Source organism: Athene cunicularia, assembly GCF_003259725.1.
Source record: "Athene cunicularia isolate RWA chromosome 5 unlocalized genomic scaffold, athCun1 chr5_part1, whole genome shotgun sequence".
Lineage (NCBI taxonomy): Eukaryota > Metazoa > Chordata > Aves > Strigiformes > Strigidae > Athene > Athene cunicularia.
This window is the reverse complement of record NW_020799101.1, coordinates 42168163-42190364: the sequence shown is the minus strand read 5'-3', so window position 1 is coordinate 42190364 and position 22202 is coordinate 42168163. Positions and strand designations below refer to the sequence as shown.

At 38.2% G+C, this 22202-nt stretch overlaps 1 protein-coding gene across 4 annotated transcripts in view; it reads left to right on the top strand.

Annotated features, from left to right (window-relative positions):
- The window catches only part of PHF21A (PHD finger protein 21A), a 139967-nt gene that overhangs the window by 92444 nt on the left and 25321 nt on the right, over nucleotides 1-22202 (top strand). For all 4 annotated transcript variants that reach the window (XM_026849191.1, XM_026849193.1, XM_026849194.1 and 1 more), the window contains exons 6-10: nucleotides 11843-12040; nucleotides 15622-15873; nucleotides 17617-17703; nucleotides 19944-20240; nucleotides 21993-22091. In XM_026849191.1, coding sequence (XP_026704992.1) covers nucleotides 11843-12040; nucleotides 15622-15873; nucleotides 17617-17703; nucleotides 19944-20240; nucleotides 21993-22091 — 933 coding nt within the window. The remainder of the gene's footprint in view (nucleotides 1-11842; nucleotides 12041-15621; nucleotides 15874-17616; nucleotides 17704-19943; nucleotides 20241-21992; nucleotides 22092-22202) is intronic.

The window sequence follows — 22202 nt, the reverse complement described above, 5'->3', positions numbered from 1 at the left end:
AATGTTGGGAAACTTACCTTAGAAGAGAAGTGAGTTACATTTATTTATGGAGATGCATGCAGATGCGAGTATCACAATACGTTAAACAACAGGAAAGGGATGGGAAAGGATAATGGAGGTAATAGCAAAAAGAATATCACCATCACTCACTTATATAGGCCGGTTCCGTGTGCAACTTTATGTTGTGAAGTCATTTGAAACACTTAAAAATTCCAACAGATAGTATAAAACGTAATTTGAAAGTGCAGATTTTGTAGTGTTTCATTTATTTTTTAAATAATTTGGATTCTGTTCCAGATTATTTACAATCCTTCCTTCCAAATTTGTTTCCCTTTTATCTGTGTAAGCATGTGCCGACACTGTTACTCAGTATACACAAATGCTAATCTACCTTCATGCACACAGAAAATAGCTTTCCTGGCACAGAGTTTAAAACTCCCATAGAATACATTATTAATCGAAGAAGTGTCTCTTTTTAGAAAAGCCTATCATTTATGTGGTCACCATTGAGAAGGTTATAGATAAATATAATGCTGTTTGTTAACAGTGTGGTCTTCGGAACATACAACAAACAACCCCAGATACTGAAAATGTATTTTAAAAAGATTTAAATTTCGAAAGTAATTTTCCTTCTCTGTACTCTGGTTGCATACACTAACATGATCTAATTATAATGTAACGACAACTTCTTTTCTATTGCTCTGCATGCTTTAATGCTCTAAATGCATTTCTCTTGGCAGGTCTCTGCAGTGAGGTGAAAGCATGGTAACTATTCAGTTCCCTACAGTGAATAATTCCCTGGTTCTGCATTTGGCTTTCAAATGCTAGATCATGTATCTGTGAAGTTCAAGGAGTAGAGTTGTAAGGGAAGTGGGTAGGGTGAGGCTGGTGTCCATCTGTGTATAATTTAACTGAATACGACTGCGGCTCAGTAACAGAGCTTCAGCCCAGCTTCTGCTAACTCTGCAGTGCTGAAGTGTTCCTTTAGTTACACGTGCTGGTCTTGCAGACTCTGCTGAGCCTTATCAAACACAGCCAGTTGGTGCTGCTGGTATGAAAGCACAGGGGAGCTCTCATGTGGAAGGTTAATGGAGTGTAATTAGAAAGAAGAATGAACTGCTCAGCCACTCTATCTCACTCTACCTGCACTGAGAGTGACAAGTGCTCTGATCTTTTATAAACCCTAGAGCAGAGGTTTAACAGTCTAAAATTATGACAGTATAACTGTCAAACAAGCAAGCACACTGTGAAGAAGTAGTATGAACTTATGGATAGGAATGTTTACATTCCCTTATGTGGTCTCTGTTAGTACTTTTTTTCATGCTGGATATTGTCCATATTGATATAACAGGTGCATCAAATGCATTTGCCTGTGAGGTGTCCATCAAAGTGAGAAAGATCTTTCTGTTCCATGCATGGTTTCTTCATGTCTCTGTATCACGTAACTGTTACCTTGCAGGATGAAGTGATGGCACCATCCTAAGGCATTTTGATAGCAAGGAATTAAGCTTTCATAGAGAAGAGTTTTGGCAGGAGCAAGAACAGCTACTGGGGTTTATATTCCAGGAACTAACCGAAATTTGAGATTACATACGTAATTTGAGATTAGATGCTAATGCCTGATCCTGTTAATTAAGATAGGTACTGTGTACATCTGTTAAAAACTATCACGCTCATTAAATGTTTTTTGCGTTCATCTAGCACGCAGATTTATTTTTTTTCTTTTAAAACAATAGTGATAAACTTTAGTTGTGAAACCACATCTAAGAAGTAGAGGAAAGACACCACATGTCAAATCCAGAAAGGACATGGGGATTAACTCATTTATATTTCTGCATTTTAGAGGCCATTACATTCTACCCTGGTACTCCTGTGTAACGTCTTCTGACTTCAGGGAGATTAGGAGAATTTGGTTACAGGGTACTAAGTTTTTGTCTTTCCACATCCAGGAAACAGGTGGTGGATTGGACTGCCAGTTATTCTGAAGGCCCTTGCAGTGTCAGCAGGTTGATTAGGGGAAGTTTGCCCAGCTAATCCTAGCAGGCAGTCCACTTCCTGCATTGCAGTGGAATAGAAAAAAAAACCCATCCCAGCAAGTCTGACCTGGGGAAATTTTTTTTCATTCCAAGTCTGAAATTAGTAAGAATCTAAATATGTAAAGAAGGCATACAATAAAAGGCATCAAAGGAAGAAGATAAGCTTGCTTTGCTTAGCTGCTTTTCTCCAGCTGTGGCCAACATCTTGTGTTTCAGAGGAAGGTGAAAAAACAACCTTGAGTGTATTTGGTTGTTTGTGCCTCTGGATATGTTCATATTCTGAAGAGTAAGGCTGTCTTTATGCAGAATTTCAGTGATGGAGAAGCATGCTGGGAACAGTGCTGGCACTTGCACTGTCCCTGGTAAAGGACAAGAATGAGCAGAAGCTTCCCAGATCCGAGATCCCTCCCCCCCTCACATGTACTATCCGATCTTCTCCAAAAGTTAGATTAAGCATTTCCTTTAGAAAGCTGTATAACCTTGTGCTAAAGATGTCAAACAATGGTAGGCTAATCATTACCACTCATATTAGGCTGTTACAGCATTTAACTATTTCTGCATCTTACTTCAAGCTTGAATTTGTCTGTCTTCAACTTAGCCACAGGATTGTAATTTTATGTTTCTCAGAGAAACTAAAAACCCTCCAATTGTCAGATTTCTTTTCTATGTTGTCCTGGTTTCAGCTAATTTTTTTTTCCTTCCTTCTTAGTAGCTAGAATAGTGCCATGTTTTGAATTCAGTATGGGATTTGATATGAGAAGAATGTTGTTAATGTACTGATGCTATTAGCTGTTGCTGAGAAATCAAGGACTTTTGAACTTCCCATAGCCTGCTAGGGCACAGGTACGCAAGAAGCTGGGAGGGAGCAAAGCCAAAACAACAGACCCAAATTGGCCCATGGAATATTATTCCATATTGTCTAACGTCATGCTCTGTATATAGATAAGGGTTGATCAGGAAGCTCGCTCTGGCTTCCAGGATTGTGGTTTCAGGATTCTCCCTTCTCTGGGATCACTAGCTGGGAAGGGCTGGCCATCAGTCACCAAGTGGTGAGCCAATCACATTGTGCTTGTTTGTATTTTCTATTATTTTCTATTGTTACTATTATTATCATCATTATTCTTTTGTTTCAATTATTAAATGGTTTATATCTCAACCTACGAGTCTCCTTACCCTTACCCCTCCAACTCTCTCCCCTATTCCCAGGGGTGGGGGAGAGTGAGTGAGTGCGTGGTGTTTGGCTGCCAGTCAGGTTTAAACCATGACACATGTATAAATATCTATATTCAGTGAGAAGTCCCCTCTCAATAAACTGGAGATGCTGAGCCCTGGTAAGCCTCACATTACGCAGTGTTGTTTGTTGGGTCCTTGATTATGTTTGTGGTTTTCCTTTGAACTATGTCCAGTAGCTCTGCATTCCGTATGGAAAAAGTAGCTTTCTACTCTTTTGGCAAAATTCCTGTTCTTGAATGTTTTTAGGAGGGCTGGAAGTTCCCCAAATCTTCAGTTGTTGAGTAGTTTAGCCTTATTCAGTGAGGTGGTTTTTGCACTGAGATAAATAAACACAGGGACAAAGTCCCCCTCCCCGTGTCATTTAAGTAGAGAGGCTAAGGAAGAACCATTGCTTTGTTTTTCAGAGTCACTGTTGACTGTCACCTTGATACAGTTGAAGACCAGCAATTTGGGTCTTCTGCAGTGATTTAATTTGATGTCTTCTCTGTGAAAGAGGCCTTTTTCTTTGTTTTGATTGTGCTTGGTTAACTGAAGAGAATACTACAGCAGGTATATTTAGCTGGACAGAATGTCTGGTTTTGATATACTGCTCAAGTGACTAGGAAGAAGAGAAAATCTGTCATTTGAGTGAGGGGAAACTGACTTTTTGCTCTGACAACTCATTCTGCCTGTGAAGTGGAGGTCAACAGTGAATTGCAATGTGATGTTGTTAGTGATGGGTTTTAATTGAGTTGGCGCTAAACAGTATTTGGTTGACGACATAGGGGAAAAGCCTGTCTGCTGCTGTTAGTTTGTGATGTTTGTAGAACAACTGTGGAAATGGAATATTAGATGCTGTTAACAACATCAGAGTAGTCAACAGGTGGTTGTACAATATAGTTTGAGCATGCAGATCTTGCTGTTCACAGAAGAACCAAGTTTTCTGTCTGTGGTGAAATAAAACTAGTCATTTTGCTTGATACTTCTGATCATGCATGAAGCGTATGAGCATGAACTGTGTGTGTTTCCTTTCATGAAGAGGAGAGGAGGTGTGATTCAGTCGTGAGAACAGCTGTAGGATGCACAAGCTGAAGCTGATTCATTTTTAGCCAAGGGACTGTGTTACTGTGCAGTAGTACGCTGTAAAATTACTTGATGACTATCCTTTCCACTTGGGTTATTCAAAAATATGAGGAGTTACCAGATTAGAAAGTAGACTTCTATTTAGGTTGATCGTTTCTAAAACGTGAAATAAGTTTACTGATTTAAATTGCTCTGCTGTGCTTTCTTAATTCAGAAAAATTCATTTTAAAGGATGTCACATTATGAGGTAAATCAGAGGTAGGAGAAGAGAAGCAGCAGGATTTCCCTGCCAGAACTATTTAGCTTAGGCAACTGGCTACCGTGTATAGATGCAAATGGTTTTCCCGTGGGGGTGGTTGTTCCTGTGTGTTCTCCTGCATAGGAATAATAATCCACAGTATTTTTTGTGTTGAGATTTTATATCCCAAGCTTCGGTCCGTGACAGATTTTACAAGACCACATTATAGACTTCTGGAAAACTAGATTCAGTCAGAGATCATAAAAACATACTTTACGTTGAAGTACAAAAGAACCCTTGTTTCATTTCTGCACAATATAGGTGGCTTTTTTTTACCTAAGGAGATTTTTTTTCCCTGAAACAGACAAATGGGGGTAGAACAATACAGAGACGGGCAAGATAAAATTAAAATGAACACCTTTTCCGTGGTAGTCAGCAGTTTAATTTTTTCATTTCTTTAGCCTTTGCATGTTGTGGTGATTCCTACATCCTTTTACCAGTTTGTATTTGTACTCAGAAGTGTTTCTGGGAAGCAGAAAAACCTAAACCAAACCAAACCTTGACAAACTTAAAAAAATTTAATTTCATTCCTTTCATTCCATTTCTCCTTAATTACATTCAAAAGTACTGCACTTAGCTGTTTTTCCTGTTCTGTTTTGCCTGCTGTCATACACTTAATTCTCCATTCATTAATTGCTTCATTGTTTAATTATTGTAGCTGTTCTTGCAAGTTTCTTTCTGTTAATGTAAGCGCTAGGGTAAGAAGGTAGATACTAAATTTATTTAATATATAAATTGCAGGAAAATGTTGTATGTGTGCTGCTCCTACTTGTTCAGTCTCTGTTTCCTACTTTGTGCAAGAGTAAAAATTCTAAAATGAGAAGACAGTGATGCATAAGGCATTTCACGGTACAACATTCCCTTCCAAAAATTAATTGGTCTTGTGGTGCTGCAAATGGTAAAAGACAAGGTACTGAAAATAAAGCAATCAAGAAGTCACATAAAGCAGAATGGCACAGCAGCTATTTTTGGTCATTTTCATTTATAAGTCTAGCTATATTTTAAAATAAAATAAAAAAATTATAAGCATTCTCCCCCGTTAAGAATGAAGGAAGGAACATTATTTTCAGAACTTACATAATTCACTTCTGAATGATTTCAAGCAACTTCAAGTAGTGTTTCTTTATCATAAAGGAAAAATCTCATACTCTTTTTCGAAGTACATATGCTCACGTGTGAATTGTGTATTTGTTTCCAAATCACACCTGTAGTAATTATTTTATACAGTCTAAAATATAATGAGGTGTAATAAGTTTACCAGCATTTTTAATGACAAAAATACTTTTTGCATCATGCCAATGTTATGTAACAATGTGTATCTGACCAAATGTCGAAGTGGAATTTTGCGGAATGAAAATTTATTTAAATTCCATTATACACAAGGTACCCTATGCCGTATTTGGTAATTGTATTAAAGATATTAAGACTGCAGATCAAACTCATGAATTCGGGGCGTACCAAAATTAACTGTATAGTCTTGGTCCATCTCTAGTGCTCATCAGTATCATACGTGTATTGCTCAGTTTATCCCATAGGACCATCATGGCAGAGGGAGGAGAAGCATTCAGTTCCCCTAACATGCTCTGCAACCCCTTTTAGACATGCAGAAGAACAACTTGTCGCTTTGTGCAGCTTTTAGCCATGTTTTTTGTGGGCTGAATGCCACATGTGTTCTTTGGGACAGTTACTGGCGTGTTGGCAATGCAGCCATGACTGGGTATGGTTAAGATATCTGTGTATTTAACAAAAGCTAAAAAACATAATTAGGTTTTTAAACTATGCAAAGAAATAGTGCACATTTCAGTAATCATGCCCAGTGAGGCATTCAGGTATGAGGTGGAGGTGGTCTTCCAGTCCCACTGCTACGTCCCCTTTCAGCACACAAGCACCCCTGTCCTGAGAGTCTTTTCTGACTGAATAATATAGGTGCCAGTTTGATCACCTTTAAGAAGTAGGAAATTGTACCACATGTTTTTCTTGGAATAAACTTCTTTCTAATTTAGTTGGCTTAGATTTTTTTGGTGATAAAAAGATCTGGGTATGGGTGAAGCACAGCCAGAAGTGCAAAATTTCATTAAAATACAGGATAACCACAAAAATAGCTAAAAATATTTCTATAGTCCTTTGATCATTCTTTCAGTGGAATTTATTTCAAGTTGTTTTGTACAACAGTTTTTCTTCCTCACTGGTGTAGATTCTGCGTCATCAATTTCTATAATTGGATTTCACTATTTTAAATTTTAGATACTATCTGCAAGCAGTAGATGAGTGTACAATTATTCTCCTTGCTTGTAATCTTTCCACTCCCAAATTCCACTCCCAAAATGCATCCATCCTGTTTGCAGGTTAAAGACTAACCATGCCAGGACTCCAAAATCTTTTAGCTTCTTTCTGTCATGGAAGTTTTGATATCTTTCTGTTCTGCTGAAAAGCAGAGGTATTTCACTTCTCTGGGAGTAGCAGCAGAGGTGGGGGCTGGCAAGGAGGGGGGAGGGAGGCTAGAAAGGAAGATCACAGAGAAGTGAAATTCCCTCCATCCTCCCCACTCCCAAGTTGGAGCTTATTTGGAATCAGTAATTTCTCTTACACTTGCAGCGTTTGGCAGCTTTTATATGCCAGAGAACATTTCCTGGGCATTGGAGGAACAGGTAGCAAGAAGATCCATAGTAGCTGACTGCCTGGAATTGGTGGAGCAGGAAAACGGGTCACTTAACAGGCACTTGAGCAATTCAAGCCACATCAGCTTTAGTTTTGTCATATAAATGGTATGCTTTGCAAGACTGTGTAGTACTTTTACTTTTCTCTCTTATTTCTAGAGGATTATTATATTTTAATTTTACAGATTTTTGAAGTTTAAAACCAGACCACCCTTCAGATATGTATGCTTTTCTGAATATGTTTCCCGGATGAAGAAAAAAATGTGACCAAATATAACAAGGGATCTAGTATTTTAAAAATTGCTGTACTCTGAGAACTACTTTATTAATGATAGATTGATTAAATGGAAATAATGCTTAGCTAATAATGTTATACTTAAACCTTACTAAGCTTTAAGTTTGTTCCAAGGACTTTCCTTATCTTATAGCAACATATTCATGATAGTTTTTTATGTGCACACAGAGAAGACACCTTTTGGCACAGATATATGGCCAACAAGATGTAGAGGCAGATTTTCTGCTTAATCAAACCAAAATAATTTTCTAATTCGGTGTTAGGATCTGGCCTGTGGCATGAATGAGAAAATAGTATTGCTAAATGTCACAATATTGATTACAATTATTACCTTTAAGAAAGGGTCATTAAGATGTCTAGGGCTCTGTGAACTCAGTGGCATGAACGGTTCTTGATGAGATCAGTGATAAAGATGTCAAGACAGCAAGAGCTATGAGATTATGTAGTATGCTTACAGGGCACCGACAAATGGATTTTGAAGTAGTCTGGTAGTAACCATTGCAGGGGGCTAGCAGTTACTTTTTGGGTAGAATACAGTTTGGAAGAAAGAATATTATTATTAATTTCTTTCATGTTGCACATGTAAAGAGAAGATTGGCATCCAGTTTTGAGGAAAATTCAGTAAACTTGAAAGACATGCTTTTCGTACATTCGTAGTGTTGCAGGAAAAGAAACTATTTTAGGAAAACGGGGAGAGTTAGAGGTTTCTGACATGCAGGAAACTACTGTGTTTATGATGGTGTGTTTATGTTTGAGTTAAGCTCAATTTAAAACTTTGAAGTTGTTGGAATTAAATATTCTTAAATAAGCATGGGAAAGAAAAATGGCAATTATTACATTTAAAGAATTAGGAATACATCCTAGGAGTTCTGTGGTACTTTTAAGATAACCTCAGTCTCACTGGCACTAAACCTCTAAGGCACGTAGCTAGGACTTTATGCCAACCTTGGCAATTTTCAGTCATACAGATTGTACTTTCTGCAGCACAAGCCACCTTCAAAACTGAATGAGAACAGTCAAATAACTGAAGAACAATTTTAAAATACAGTTTTAATGAAGTATCAAGTCTGACAGTAGACAAGGGTTTCTTTCATGCTGCCCTCCTGTTTAATCCCATACAAAACGAGGCTATGCTAATGATGCTGCAGACACATGCCAGGGCTCTTGTACGGCTGCAGTGTGGTGGTTCCAGTGGGATGCTGTGGAGGAGCCCAGCGGTGTCAGACCAGCGGCGTGGGCAGAGGAGGACGCAGCAGAGGGTAGTGCTGGAAATGGGAGTAGATCTGCTCGTAGCTCCTGTGTAGGTGCAACCCCGAGAGCCTCATCTGGTTCTGCTAGCTAAGCTAAGTAACTTCGGAGTATGTTGTTCAGAGTCTCCCTCTTGGTGACTACTAACAAACAGACAATCCCAACAGTCTTGCAGATAGTAAAGTGATATCTGTAGTTTCAGTGTGATGTTTGTACTGACAGTTGGTAGAAGCAGCTTAATAAACTGCGCAAGCAATTGACGTGCACTGAAAACTTCAGTTTTACTCTCTGAATCTTAAAAGCATTAGATGTTTCTTCCAATTTAATATCTGCATAATGGATATGGATGGCAGGATATGCTGCTGCCAGGCAGCTCTCAGCAGCCTCTAACAGGCAAGCGTAGACTTCCAGAGCAACAGCGTTTTTCCACTCACGTTATCCATCTTGTGCCAAATATGCTGAGCCTCAGTTTTTGCACAAGGCACTAATAAAAGTTGTGCTTTGGCCCTGTTTTTCCCCAGCTCCGCACGCCGTGGTTCGGGTCCGGGGGTGGAACAGGCAGCATGTGAATGCGATGTGACTCACCTCACTCCTGCTCCCCTGCTCCCGTCCTCTCTGTCTCTTGCTCTGCCGTAGCGCTAGGGCAGAGGAGCCCTCTGGTCTCTCTCTCTCTCTCCTCTCCCTTTTCAAAATATTTTTTTTTAAATCCTTTCCCTAATGTTCCTCCCTTTGTAAAGAACAAGATGGAAACGAATTTTCGGGCCATTGCTGCTGATTTCCTCCAGTTAGGGAATCAGTAGAAGAGCACCATTATCACTGAATTTCATAAAGGCAGCTGTGGAAGACAAAAACTCCCTTCCTGTTCATGCCGGGTACAGTAATTTTTTAGCCTCCTGTGCAGCGTATATGCAGTCCTTTTTTTTGGCAGGTATTCCATGGGCATGTCGCATTATTTCCTCTACTACTTTGTTCCATTCTCCTCTCCTCCCCCTCGGGTTACTCTCTGGAAATGTTTTTTCAACTCTTCTATCTGCTTGCTGACATGGCACTTTGCTTTGCATGTTAACGTGGTTGATCTTTTCAGAAAGCTGTTTTAAATGATTGTTCAGTTATTACATGTAGGAATGAGCTGATAGACACAGGCCATTTAAAACTATGTAAAATATCTGAATTAGAAAAATGCCTTCTACACTCCTATTATTTTCTCCTTGTTGTAAAAGAGAACAAACAATTTACAGCTTTCAGGTTTTGACAGCTTTTAGCACTTTTCTGAATGCAGTGTAAAATAGTTCCTGCACACGTCCATTACCAGCTCCCTGAGTTTTCCATGAGGTCGGGCCTGTTTCTCTTGTTGTTGAAGCTGAGTGTTCCTGCCCAGCCAGGGCTGTGGCTTTTGTAGAAGCCAGGCAGTCCTCCTTCTGTACACCTCTGAGTCGCTGAATTCAGTCTTTTGCAAAAAGGTCAATCATGTGAGCTCACACATTTCAACCTCATGAAACAGGGGTGGGTTTTTTTGTTGCTTGCATGTTTTATTTGGCTTTTTAAAGTTCCAGTTCTCAAATCTGCCAGTTTGGTACCCTGTGCCTTTTGTTACCTTCTTCTGAGCTATCTTCTTCTGGTACACATTCAGTGAGCGAGGAACCCTGCGGTTTTAACTCGTCATAAGGAAGATACTCGGAATCAAAATTCTACAGTATGTCCACAGGAACAGATATTTTGTTAGCTCAGAATTTCATAATCCTCTGTGAAAGAAATTTGAGGAAAGTTTGAGTTGGTTGTAAATTTTGTAAACTGTAAATTGTTTTGAGTTGGTTGTAAATTTTTTTTTTTAGTGTGTTCTTTTTTTTCTCCATCTCTCTGTTTTGTACTGTGACTAATGCATCAAAACAAAAATCAAAACATTTGATATTGTCAGAATGTTTTTTTTTCTTTTCCTTTCTGTGTAAGTAAAACTGCTTGGGGCAGCCCGCTGTCAGCACCTGGCTCTGGTAGAGGTTTCCTGACCATTTCTGTTTCCACTAGAGCTTTCTGAGTCAAGCCCCCACCACTCTGTTCACCTTATTGTCCTCTTCCAAAGCCAACCTTGTCGTGTAACTGTTTTGGAATATGTGTACACTCTTGATGGAGAGGGATTAAGTACATATCTAAATCTTTTTAAAGCTGTCCTAATCTGAGGTTGTTTGGGTTGTAGGAAAAAATGTACATTTTCTATCATGCCTGCACAAGATAAAAAAAGTCTTGTGGTGTTTTCACTCATGGCCACACTAAAGTATAATATTAACATAAATTGTGAGCCCTTATTACCCATGTGGCAACATGGTATCTTACCCTGCAGGTTACCTGGTCTGCTCTTAAATCTGTTGAGTTACTGTCTAAAGATCGACAATGGCTACCAGAAGAAACTTGTTTTTTAAATAATTTCAAACTTTCGTGGAAGCTGTAATGTAATAGGAAGCCTTTAAGCTGTGGGAAATAAATTTGTACCATTTCCTTTCAGCATAGATAGCCCTATCTTTCTTTCAGGTGACAATAATTTTGAACAGACTGACCACATACATCCATGCCCTTCCTGTTCCCCACTTTGCACTAAAACTGGCTGTCTCTCCACTCAGTTTTGAGTGAAGGATGTGAAGTCCTTTTTCATTACTGTTTAGGAATGGTGTATGTTTGAAGGAGTCAGAAGCTTTGGAATCTGGATGCTAACATGTCTCAAGTGAATATAGGTTGATGAGGTCTTGCAGTGGTTTGTAAATAGGCTGAATTTTGGTGGGTGGGCTTCTGCAGGGATGGCAAGGTCACCCTGGTGGGCAGCAGTTCTCCTCTGTGACCTATTTTGTCACTGTGCCTACTAGATAACACCAATATTTAAAACTCTGAAAAGAGAAATCCCACTAAGCTTCTGAGCAGTTCTTTATTTACATAAAATAAATGTAACTTTAGCTGTTATTATCTTCTCTAATATGCAGCTAAATAACTGCCATCATTTCTATTTATGTTTTTGTTTATCTGTTAGAAAAGAGTGGTGGAACAGCTTCGAAAGAATTTGATAGTGAAGCAGGAACAGCCTGACAGTAAGTTTCAAATACAGCCCTTGGCACAGTCAGAAAACAAACTACAGACACCACAGCCGCAACCACTACAACTACAGCAACATCACCATCAACAACAGCAGCAGTCTACTGCACCCTCTCCAAACGTGATTGGATCACAGGTAAAAAACTCTACAATAATTCTTGTCCTTGCTAAAATTGAATTTCACTAAAAAAAAATAAATCAAAGTGCAGAGAGAAAATTGCAAACTTTCAGTTATGCCTGTTAGTGTAGCAGTAGTTATTTCTCATTCTATGTATATTCATATATGGCTCTTGTGGAGTTTTTTGGCAACAACCTCCTAAGTCAAATTATGTAGTGTTTAAAAGTCAAATCATAACCTCACAAAAAAGAAGGGTGGCAGTATCACCTTTCTTAAAGTTTAGCAAATGAACCTGTCTTTTCCATAGGTATATAAATGATTGTTTGTCCATACCAAGTAGGTCTCAAGAAACAGTAAAGACTTTATACACACTGTATGATGTGTTTGATTACAATATTTTATTTTTAAAAGACTGACAGAGTGTCCACTGTATCTGTGAACAAAATGTAAGAAAAGAGTTGCCTCTTCTTTCTGTTTGGTTCTTTTTAAATAGATGTAACTCCTATCAGATAATACTTACCTGAGTTTGCAAGGATTCATCTGAAAGTGTTAATTGCAAAGTTTGAGTTCTAGAAAGTAGTGTCTTTATTGGGAAGGTACACTGAATTTCAGTACAGTATAGGATCAGAGACATAATCCCAGAACTCATCAGAGAAAGTGGTCTGCTTCTGCTGAGAGGAATTCCAAGTTTTTCCTATTCAAATATTTAACATCCCAAAAGTGTTCCAGTAAGACAGCTAGAAAGTGCAGGAAAGTGTTTTGAAAAAAGAAGTGTATGTGAGGTCTTTTTTCCTGTTGATGCAATCACAGCAGCTCATGTTTATCTGGATAGGCTGATGGCAGAATTCACTCATGGAGTTTCCTTTATGCACATTGCAGTGAATCACAACCGGAGCTTTGACCAGTTGTGATCTTGTTTTCCCTTTTCCTGGAAGTAGAGCAGGGAGAAATGATTGGGCTTTAGTTCTCTCATTAACTCAGCAAGTAGTTTTGGATGCACTCTAAAAGTGTATTTGTGAGGCTTAATTAATAATTGTATTTTTGAGAAAAGAGTATTGAAGAAGTGAAGCAAACTTACCTAAGGAAAAGACATTTCTGAGCAGCGACATCAATATCAAAGCTAAAACAGGACAAAGTAGTAAAAATTACTGTGCCCTAAATGCTTATAGGCAAACTATGGATCACACTTTGCTGTATCAGTGATCTCTGTTTTTCAGTCAGGAAACATGACTGCGAAAGCAGTTTCATGTATTTCTCCATATTCCACACTTTGCATTAACTTCCAGGTCATCTCCTGGCTTGTAAAAACTGAGGTTTTGTTCAAAGTTAAAGAGCCCTCTAGTGAAACAGTCAAAAAAGTGCTACACTGTTCTGACTGTACAGTTGTACTTGGAAAGTAATTGCAAACTGGAAGGTGGGTTGTCCTCTCGTTTGAAAAAATAAGCCATTTTTTATCCTTAACACTTTTCTGGTTTTATTTATGTTTGTATAATTCTGAAGTGACCTCACTTGATTCTGTACACATTTTGCATTTAAGGTTGTGCCTCTGACCTGTTTCAGCAAAGAAAAGTCAAATATTTTGTCACACTAGAAAGTTTTTTGGTGCCTACTTTTGTAAATAATAGGTTTTTCGAGGCTGTGTCAGTAAAGAGAATGCTTCCAATGGTTATTTTCAGAGTAATTCAATTTAGGAATCAAGGTGTATATGCTGCCTTAATAGTGACATTTAATATACTTACATAGTCCAGTAAGAAGGGCTTTTTAAGTTTTCACAAAGCACCCGGCCTGCTAAAAGGTCATATTATTGCAATGTTTTATGTGAAATAATGCAGACTTACTCTGAATGCCACTTCAGTTTGAATTCATGCATTGAAAACTTCTATTTTAGAATAACTGAGATAATTAATGCTCAGCGAAGTAGCAGGGATATTCAAGCTCTGTGATCTGCTGACTGAAACTATACTCCTCCTACTTAACAGACTTACTACAAGCCCTTGAAAGAGTCACAGTCTTCTTTAAAATATTTATGGATGAATGTAATGCTTGTGAAAATTATACCATGTTACATTTCATTGGAAGAGCTTGAATAATGTTACTGCATTGGGGGAATGGAGCCTCTTGCTTTGGAGAAGGTGCAGCAGAGGCCAATAAGCTCTTGAATCTCCATTAAAAAATTAAGGGAATTGTTCACGTTGCAACAAGGAAAAGTTAATTATGTCTGGATTTTGTATAAATATATAAAATTGAAGCATGAATTATCATTTGATTTGGCATGATACTGTGTTTGAATTTTTTTCATGCTTGTGTATAATTAGCAGGGGATATAAGTTAAGCATTATGCAATTAGAGGTGTGAAGGTAAACTGCATTTTTGTTTAAGGAAGTAATATTGGTGAAAATACTGAAGAATCCAACTGAAAATGTATTTTTATTATTTTATGGAAAAGAAGAGAAAGGTCTTGTGTGATTCAAATCAAGCAGTCTAGATCAGGCACGTTCAGAACATGTAAAAGATTGCCTGATGCCTGGTGCTCCATTTTTTCCTGTTGTAGAGCCTAGCGCTGACGTCAGGAGGGAATGGTGGTTATTTCATACTAAGAGCATTTGATCATGCCAGTAGCTGTTTTGAAGATGCAGTGCCATTGGTACAATAGATTTTCTACACCAAAGAGAAAAGAAATAAGCTCACTTGCCATTCTGTTGAGTGTCACTTGTCATAAGTTTTCTGTGCACATGGTGTTCTGGTTTTATATGGAGACACTCTTGCCTTGTTGCTTTCTGAATGAGATTCATAATTGTCTGTTTCCCTTAACATCTTAAAAGACAGTACATTTTAAAACAAAACTATGAAATTATAGTTGTTTTAACTTTGCAATTTGTGGGCACAGTGTATTCAGGCATTTCAGTTAAATGCTGGCATTAAGTGATTCAAAACCACTCTTTAAAACAGGCCAAGAGCAATCATGGCATCACATGTATGTTCCAAAACCAGCCCACTCCACAGAAGTTGAACTTAATTGCCTGCAGCTGGACAGACTAACAGCCAGCTCTTACAGGATAGCCCTACTGATACTCTTAGGAAAGAAAGTTAAGGGCTAAATAACTGTATTTGGGATACAGAAAATCACAAGCACAAACCAATTTATGAATGTTTTTTCCTTCTTCCTCTGATTAGGGGGATCTCTGTAAATAAAGTGTCCATTTGAAAATTTGAGTTTTAATTGGCGAGAAGCTAGTTTTCTGGTATGTTTCATAAACCTCCACATTATAGGTTTGGTATTAACAGTACATGTTTGGAAGTAATCTGAAACTAAAAGATCCAAAAATGTGTATACTTCTTGTCATTTTCTTGGGAATTTGTTTTGAATCAATCTGTAATGCTGCAGATGATTAAAATAGACCAAACAGGTGCCTCAAATGAGAATGCTTTCTAGCTATCCAGTTTTCAGAGACCTAAGATATGTGCTTGTCTGAACAGTAGGTAGACTCAGTGCTGCCTTTTTTTCCCTCTTACTGTGTATTGTTTCTGACTAACCAACCCACGTCCCGTCTGATGCGGAGTGTCTCTGTCTCTTACAGTGTATTTTCTGTTTCCTTTAGAAAACTGTAACTACAGCTTCTATGATCACCACTAAGACACTACCTCTCGTCTTAAAAGCAGCAACTGCGACCATGCCTGCCTCTGTTGTGGGTCAGAGACCTACCATCGCCATGGTTACCGCTGTCAACAGCAACCAGAAAGCAGTCCTCAGCACCGATGCCCAGAATGCACCAGTCAACCTCCAGACAACAAAAGTCACTGGGCCAGGAGCTGAGGCAGTCCAAATAGTGGCAAAAAACACAGTAACTTTGGTAAGTATTTCATGTGTTTGCCCTGCAGATGTGTGTGGGTTTGGTTTACAAGGAGGCTGTTTCGCACAGAAAGAATAGTAGGCACATGTCATGAGTTTTCGCTAGTTGACATTGTTGAAATGATAGTCTGAGAGAAAAGCATTTACTATCTCCATGGATTGTTATTACTGTTTTGCTTTACAGAATTAAATCTGTGCTATCATCACTTCTGTTTGTAACAGTTTCCCAGTGCTAGTAACCGTTAGTTACAGTTACAGAGTAACGGTTATTTTGACCCCGCCTGATCTGTGTGGCTGTGTTCTTACCAAAGAATTGCTACTCTCTGGTAAAGGAGATGTCATACTTTCTTACTTTGATCAAGTCTGGGTTTTCATCTTAGATTTTTTTGAGCCAATCTCGTTCCTTTCGTGCGATAAAGTCTCTAGTGCTAAACACATCACTTAACTCTGCCCATTACCACACCTTTGCTCACCACTTTTTCATACACATACACACAGATCCTGTTTCTTTAAACATGTATTTTGGAAAGTGCTTTGATTACATCACACAGTCTTTTCCAGAATAGTTAGCCACCTAAAAATAAAAGAAACAATGTTTTGGAATTGCATTATATAGGCTTCTTGGTCTGGAAACCATGTATGTGTAGTGTCATGATATTCTACTTCTGGAGTAAAGGCTAAGGCTTCACTAAACATAAATCCAATTTATCTTTATTAAAAAATACAGTTTAATAATGCAAGTGGAAGTAATTTTGCTTCCTAGTGAGGCATATGTTTGCAATCAGAATGGAGAAGACTATTTGAGGGGAGTTTTTTCTGCTGTTCTCTTTTCCCATGTCATCCCTTGCACCACTCTCATCTGTCCTTTGTGTCTGTGCTTCATTTCTTTGCTGAATAATTTACTTAAGTTTGGGGAGGTGAATCTGTTTTAATAATAGTCTGTGATTGATGTTTCTTTAGCAAATTTCATCAAAAATCTCTGAATATTTTCCCAAGCATTAATTAATCAGTAAAAGACCTTTTTGAAGTAAATTGCAATCTTATGTGGGTGGACAGAAGTACAGAAGGGTGGAAACTAACATGGACATTAATTTCAGATAATCTCACTGAGTAGTGAGGGTAGCTAGTAGTGGTATTCAGAGGTTAATCATGTGGCAGCTCCATCCAGCTGATTTCAGTTAGACAGGGAAGTACTTAGGTTGCCTTAAAATCAAATCTTAATTGTTTCAAATGAATGGCATACTTTTTAAAATTTCAAGTTGTGTGTTTAGAGCCCTCCTAGTGTAATTAATATTGCTAAAAGACTTGTAACTTCCAGATCTTCTTTTATTTGCATGAGATACTATTTCATTCTTCTGTATGAAAGGACATGGTTCATGTAGCTGGACATCAAAGTCTGTTATTATTTTCTGTCTGTTGTAAAGCCAATTTTTAACTATCAAAACAAGTAGGAGTTTTCATTATCTTCAAATGAAATAGTTTTAGATTGCAGATCACTGTAGTTAGTACAGTTGAACTAAAATGAAAGATACCTTCACTTTATGAAGCAAGTTGTGTAAGAACTGGAAAGTAAGATTAGCTCTGTCTTTAATACATTTCTAATGAGGAACCTGTTACTGTGAATAATTATTTACAGAGTGGAAAACCAGGGACATCAGGTCTGAATATATATTAAAGATGTTGATTTTGGTGAACAACTTCAAAGCTATTTTCCTCTTACTGAACACTCTTTATGTTCTTATAGCAGGTTCAGGCTACACCTCAACCCATAAAAGTTCCACAATTCATCCCGCCTCCCAGACTTACTCCTCGTCCAAATTTTCTTCCACAGGTGAGTGTACAGAGAACAAGCAATAGAAGGAACTTAATTGTAGCACAGATAGGAGATACATTCTATGAGGGTCATTTTTGCCAGTCTTTATTGGTGGCCTGGTGGAGACAATTAATCCTCAGCATGTTTGTGAATGATGCCTGAATTTGAGGGCAGTGCTGACATTCAGAGGGCCCTATTCAGGCTAGAGGAATGGGCCAGTAGGAATCTCTTGAGCTTCAGCATGGAAAAAAGCAAAGTCTTGCACCTGGAATGGACTAACCCCAGCCACACACACACACACACACACACACACACACACACCCGCCCCATCTGCATTGGTACAGCCTGGGGAGCATGACTGCTTAAAAGGTCTTGGTTGACAGTATCTAAACTAGTGGTGTGCCCTGGCAGCAAAGCAGCCTAGTAGCATACTGGGCTGTACCAACAGGACCACAGCCAGTAGATTAAGATAAAAGGTTATTCACCTTTCCTCAGCAAACATAAAATGGGATCTGATAAACAGCATGCAGTTTTGGAACCCCCTAGTTGATAAATTTGAATGAATCAAGTGGAGGAAGGCAACTAAGATAGCTAGGGGCAGGAATATATGAGCTACAAGGGGAAGTTGAGGGATCTGGGCTTGTTCAGTTTGGAGAAGAGATTTTTGGGGGCACTCACAGCAGCCTTATTTCCAATTTCAACAAAGAAGTTAACAAGAAGATGGAGACATAGGTACTTAGCAGGAGATCTATATACAATGATCATAAACTGGAACAGGGAAGATTTAGACTATGTATAAGGAAACAATTCTCTCTTTAAGGACAGTTAGGAGTGGAAGAGCCTTCCCAGAGATGTTGTGGGAGCTCCATCCTTGGAGTTTTACAAGAGCTATCTGGATAAAGCCCAGAGAAACCAGGTCTGCATTTAGTGTTAGCCCTGCTCTGAGCAGGAGGTAAAATTAGAGACCTCCTGAGCTGCCTCCCAACCTGCATGAGTCTGTGATTACGAAATTTGCATATGGTTATCATATATGATCCTATTTGAATCAAATGAAATGAACACATGGAACAGGTGTCAGCAAAATCAAATCATCAGCCAAGGCCTTAAATTGTTCTAATTGTCTGCTGCTCATGAACAAAAGGAAACTATGATGTTTCTAGATTATTCCCAAGTATTTCCGTATTGCAACAGAGGATTGCTTGTGTTATTGTATAAGTAAAACTTGTGGTTTACTTTTTTTTCATGGTTTGAGAAAGACACAGATTGCTTCTTCATTTAAAAAAACATCTTGAAGGAACTGTTTAATTTGTAGGAAATAGGTGGTGCTGTGAATAAAAGTCTGAGTCTTTTACAAAGGGCAAAAGGAAAGTATAGGCTGGTATCTGATTAAGATTTAGGGATTGCGAGATCTGTTGGAATGTAACCTAGTTTCCCATGGTAAAATGCATTATGGAGCATTAAATGTGGATGGGACAATAGGTATCAAATAAGGAAAAAGGCTTTCTTTTCAGAGTAATGTAATGTACTTCTGTACTCTGTAATGATGTAATAAGTGCAAACTTAACAATGGGCAAGAAACAAGCAAGTGTTGAAGAAACAAACAAGTGGTGGAGTATTGGAAGATGCTTGTGGCTCTCTTCTTTCTTGTGAAAGAAGAAGAGAGTAATGACTGCATTTACCCATAGCCTTTAGCACTTCCAGTGAGGGATTAATGTATAATCTTGACATTTTTTTTGCAGAGCAAGATTGGTTGTGCAGGTGTCTAAATAATAAATAGAGTTGGCAAAGGTAACAGGGATTTGCTGAAAAATTAAATTATTTCTTTCAGGGCACAATCAACTGTTCATTATTTCTTGGAGGCTCAGTATAAAGCCCTGAGACACACTTTTAACATGAGAGCCTTAGCTGTGTCTGTAAATATTACATGAAGGTTTTGGCTTGCAAAACCAGTATGTCGATTTAGATACAGGTAAGGCATTTAGCAATAAACATGCAATATAAGTGTCGTGCATCCAAATACCATTTCAGGGATAGTGACTGCATATGTAAATGTTATGAATGGGTTTTATGCAAGTAGGTTTGAAAATGTGGCTTTTCCTTCTCATGGCATACTTAGGACACTATGCTAAAAATGACAGTCTATAAAAAAATCAAGCAACCTTCTGCAGATTATTGAGGCTGAATTGAAAGACTTGGTAAAAAAGTTAATCCAAAATAGATACACAAATCTCTGTTGTTTTTTTTTTTTCTTTTTGTAGGTTCGACCTAAACCTGTTGCCCAAAATAACATTCCTATTGCCCCAGCACCTCCTCCTATGCTTGCAGCTCCTCAGCTTATTCAGAGGCCTGTGATGTTAACAACAAAATTCACACCCACCTCTTTACCCAACTCTCAGAATTCCATACATCCAGTTCGTGTAGTTAACGGGCAGACAGCAACCATAGCCAAAACGTTCCCTATGGCACAGCTCACCAGCATCGTGATAGCAGCACCGGGTACCAGGCTTGCTGGACCTCAGACTGTACAGATCAGCAAACCAAACATTGAAAAACAGGTACAGATAAGAAAGTGTCTACTAATGCAGCGTGCTGGGTTCATTGCTTTACTGTGCTGTTTTGGAGAGGATGACAACCATGCAGAAATTTTCATTGGGTACTGGAGATATTCGTGTACCAATAACAGTACAAATGATGAAATAACTTGCAACTCTTGGGGTAGAAGTTACCATTTTCTTTAATATGGGCCATCGGAATCTTTTTCTCATGCTTCAGTGTTTTTATGCTCCCCCTACTGTCTTAACTTCAGTAGTTTATAAGCAAGCTATACAGCAGGGCTGTACTAGTATCTTGGACTGAAATCCATGTTCATATCAAGCCTTCAAGAAACACTAGAAAAATATTTCCCATGTTTCTGTTTTTCAAAGGGTGGCTACATGAAGGGCAAAAATTAGGCAAAATTGTAGGGGTTTTTAATACCATAAATTTAGCCATTTCTTCCTTGATCTTGAAGTATTGTGATTGGAGGCAAAATAGTTTCACTCAGCTTCTGAAGACTGATAGTTCCCCATGACTAAATTGGATTGATTGAGTGGAAGGGAGACCCTCAGAAACAGAGAATTCTAGATGTTTAGCTTTAAAGTCTCTCTCCAGAAAAGACTTTTCTAAAATGAAACATAACTTTAGTCAGTGGGGATTGCAACTGAAAGTCCTTGCCATTTAGTTCACGTAAAGCAGTCTTCTGTTTCATTTTAACTCTTTCATGTATATGTTACTAATAGTATAATATTGTATACTGTATAATACATTATCTACAATATATATTTATGTAATTTATATAAATAATAGTAGTATATATTTCACTTCTAATTCTGTCATAGTCTAATGTGCCTTGAAGTTACCTTCTGCTTTTGAAGTCACCTATGAAGGCTGTGAAAATCATGTGCATGAAAGATATGCTCTTGCTCAATTCTGCTCATGAATTCTCATGAGTAGGTTCTTGTGTACCTCAAGGCTGTTCCACAAGTTACTCGGCAATGCGTGCTCTTTTTGTATGATTTGAAGTTGTACTTCTACAATATTATACTTTTGATGCCTATTCCTTTTGATGTCAGCAATATTCGTTTGCTCTTCAAATAATTACTGGCAATTCAACTGTTGAAAAAACATACAGAAGAATGGTGGTGGATTAATAATACATGAATTTTTCAGTATGTTTTCTCCGTATCATAAAGGAGAATAGTTTGTGTCTCTGTAGCCTACCTCACTCAGTTTGTAGCCTCAACAGCTGTGCCACGGGCTGAGGATTGTCATGCAGGGTTTGTGATACCACTGCAGAAGATTATGACTTCAGAAAAGAAAAAAGCTTCAGAAACATCTGAGATCATAGGATTCAGAGAAACAATTTTTGAGCCATTCGTAATTCTATGAAATATGAAGACTGAGGAGTGAGAAATACAAAATGCATGTGCCATGCAGAATGGTTTCTACCTGGAAGTCTTCCATGGGATGCTTTTTCTTCAAGTGTCTGTTAGTTTTCCCATACCATATAGTGATTTCTGTAATGGAGTTAACTCTTAAGATGGTTTTTATTGCTTGCATGGGTTAATGGAGTCGTGGTAAGGCTGTTTCATCCTTTGTTAAAGGAAACCACTTTATTTAATATTCCTCTCACCTCAAATTCCTCAATTAAGTCTTTGTTACCACACGCCAGCTTTAAACTGGTTTTCTCCTGTATCTGCAAAAGCATTTATTTTATCAAAGTAAAAAAGGTCTTATCACTGAATGAGTGAAACACTGTTTCATTTCAGACTATTAAACCACATGTGGAAGCAGAAGAGAAGCAAACAGAAAGTCGTACAGTTACTCCACCTGCTGCACCGAAGCCAAAACGAGAAGAAAATCCACAGGTATCAGAACACATACAGAACTTTCTTTTAAGAAAAAAAGGAAGCACTCTGTCCTTCAGAAAATATTTTTCCCCCTCTGTTCCTTCAAGACTCCTTAACTTTTAACATTCC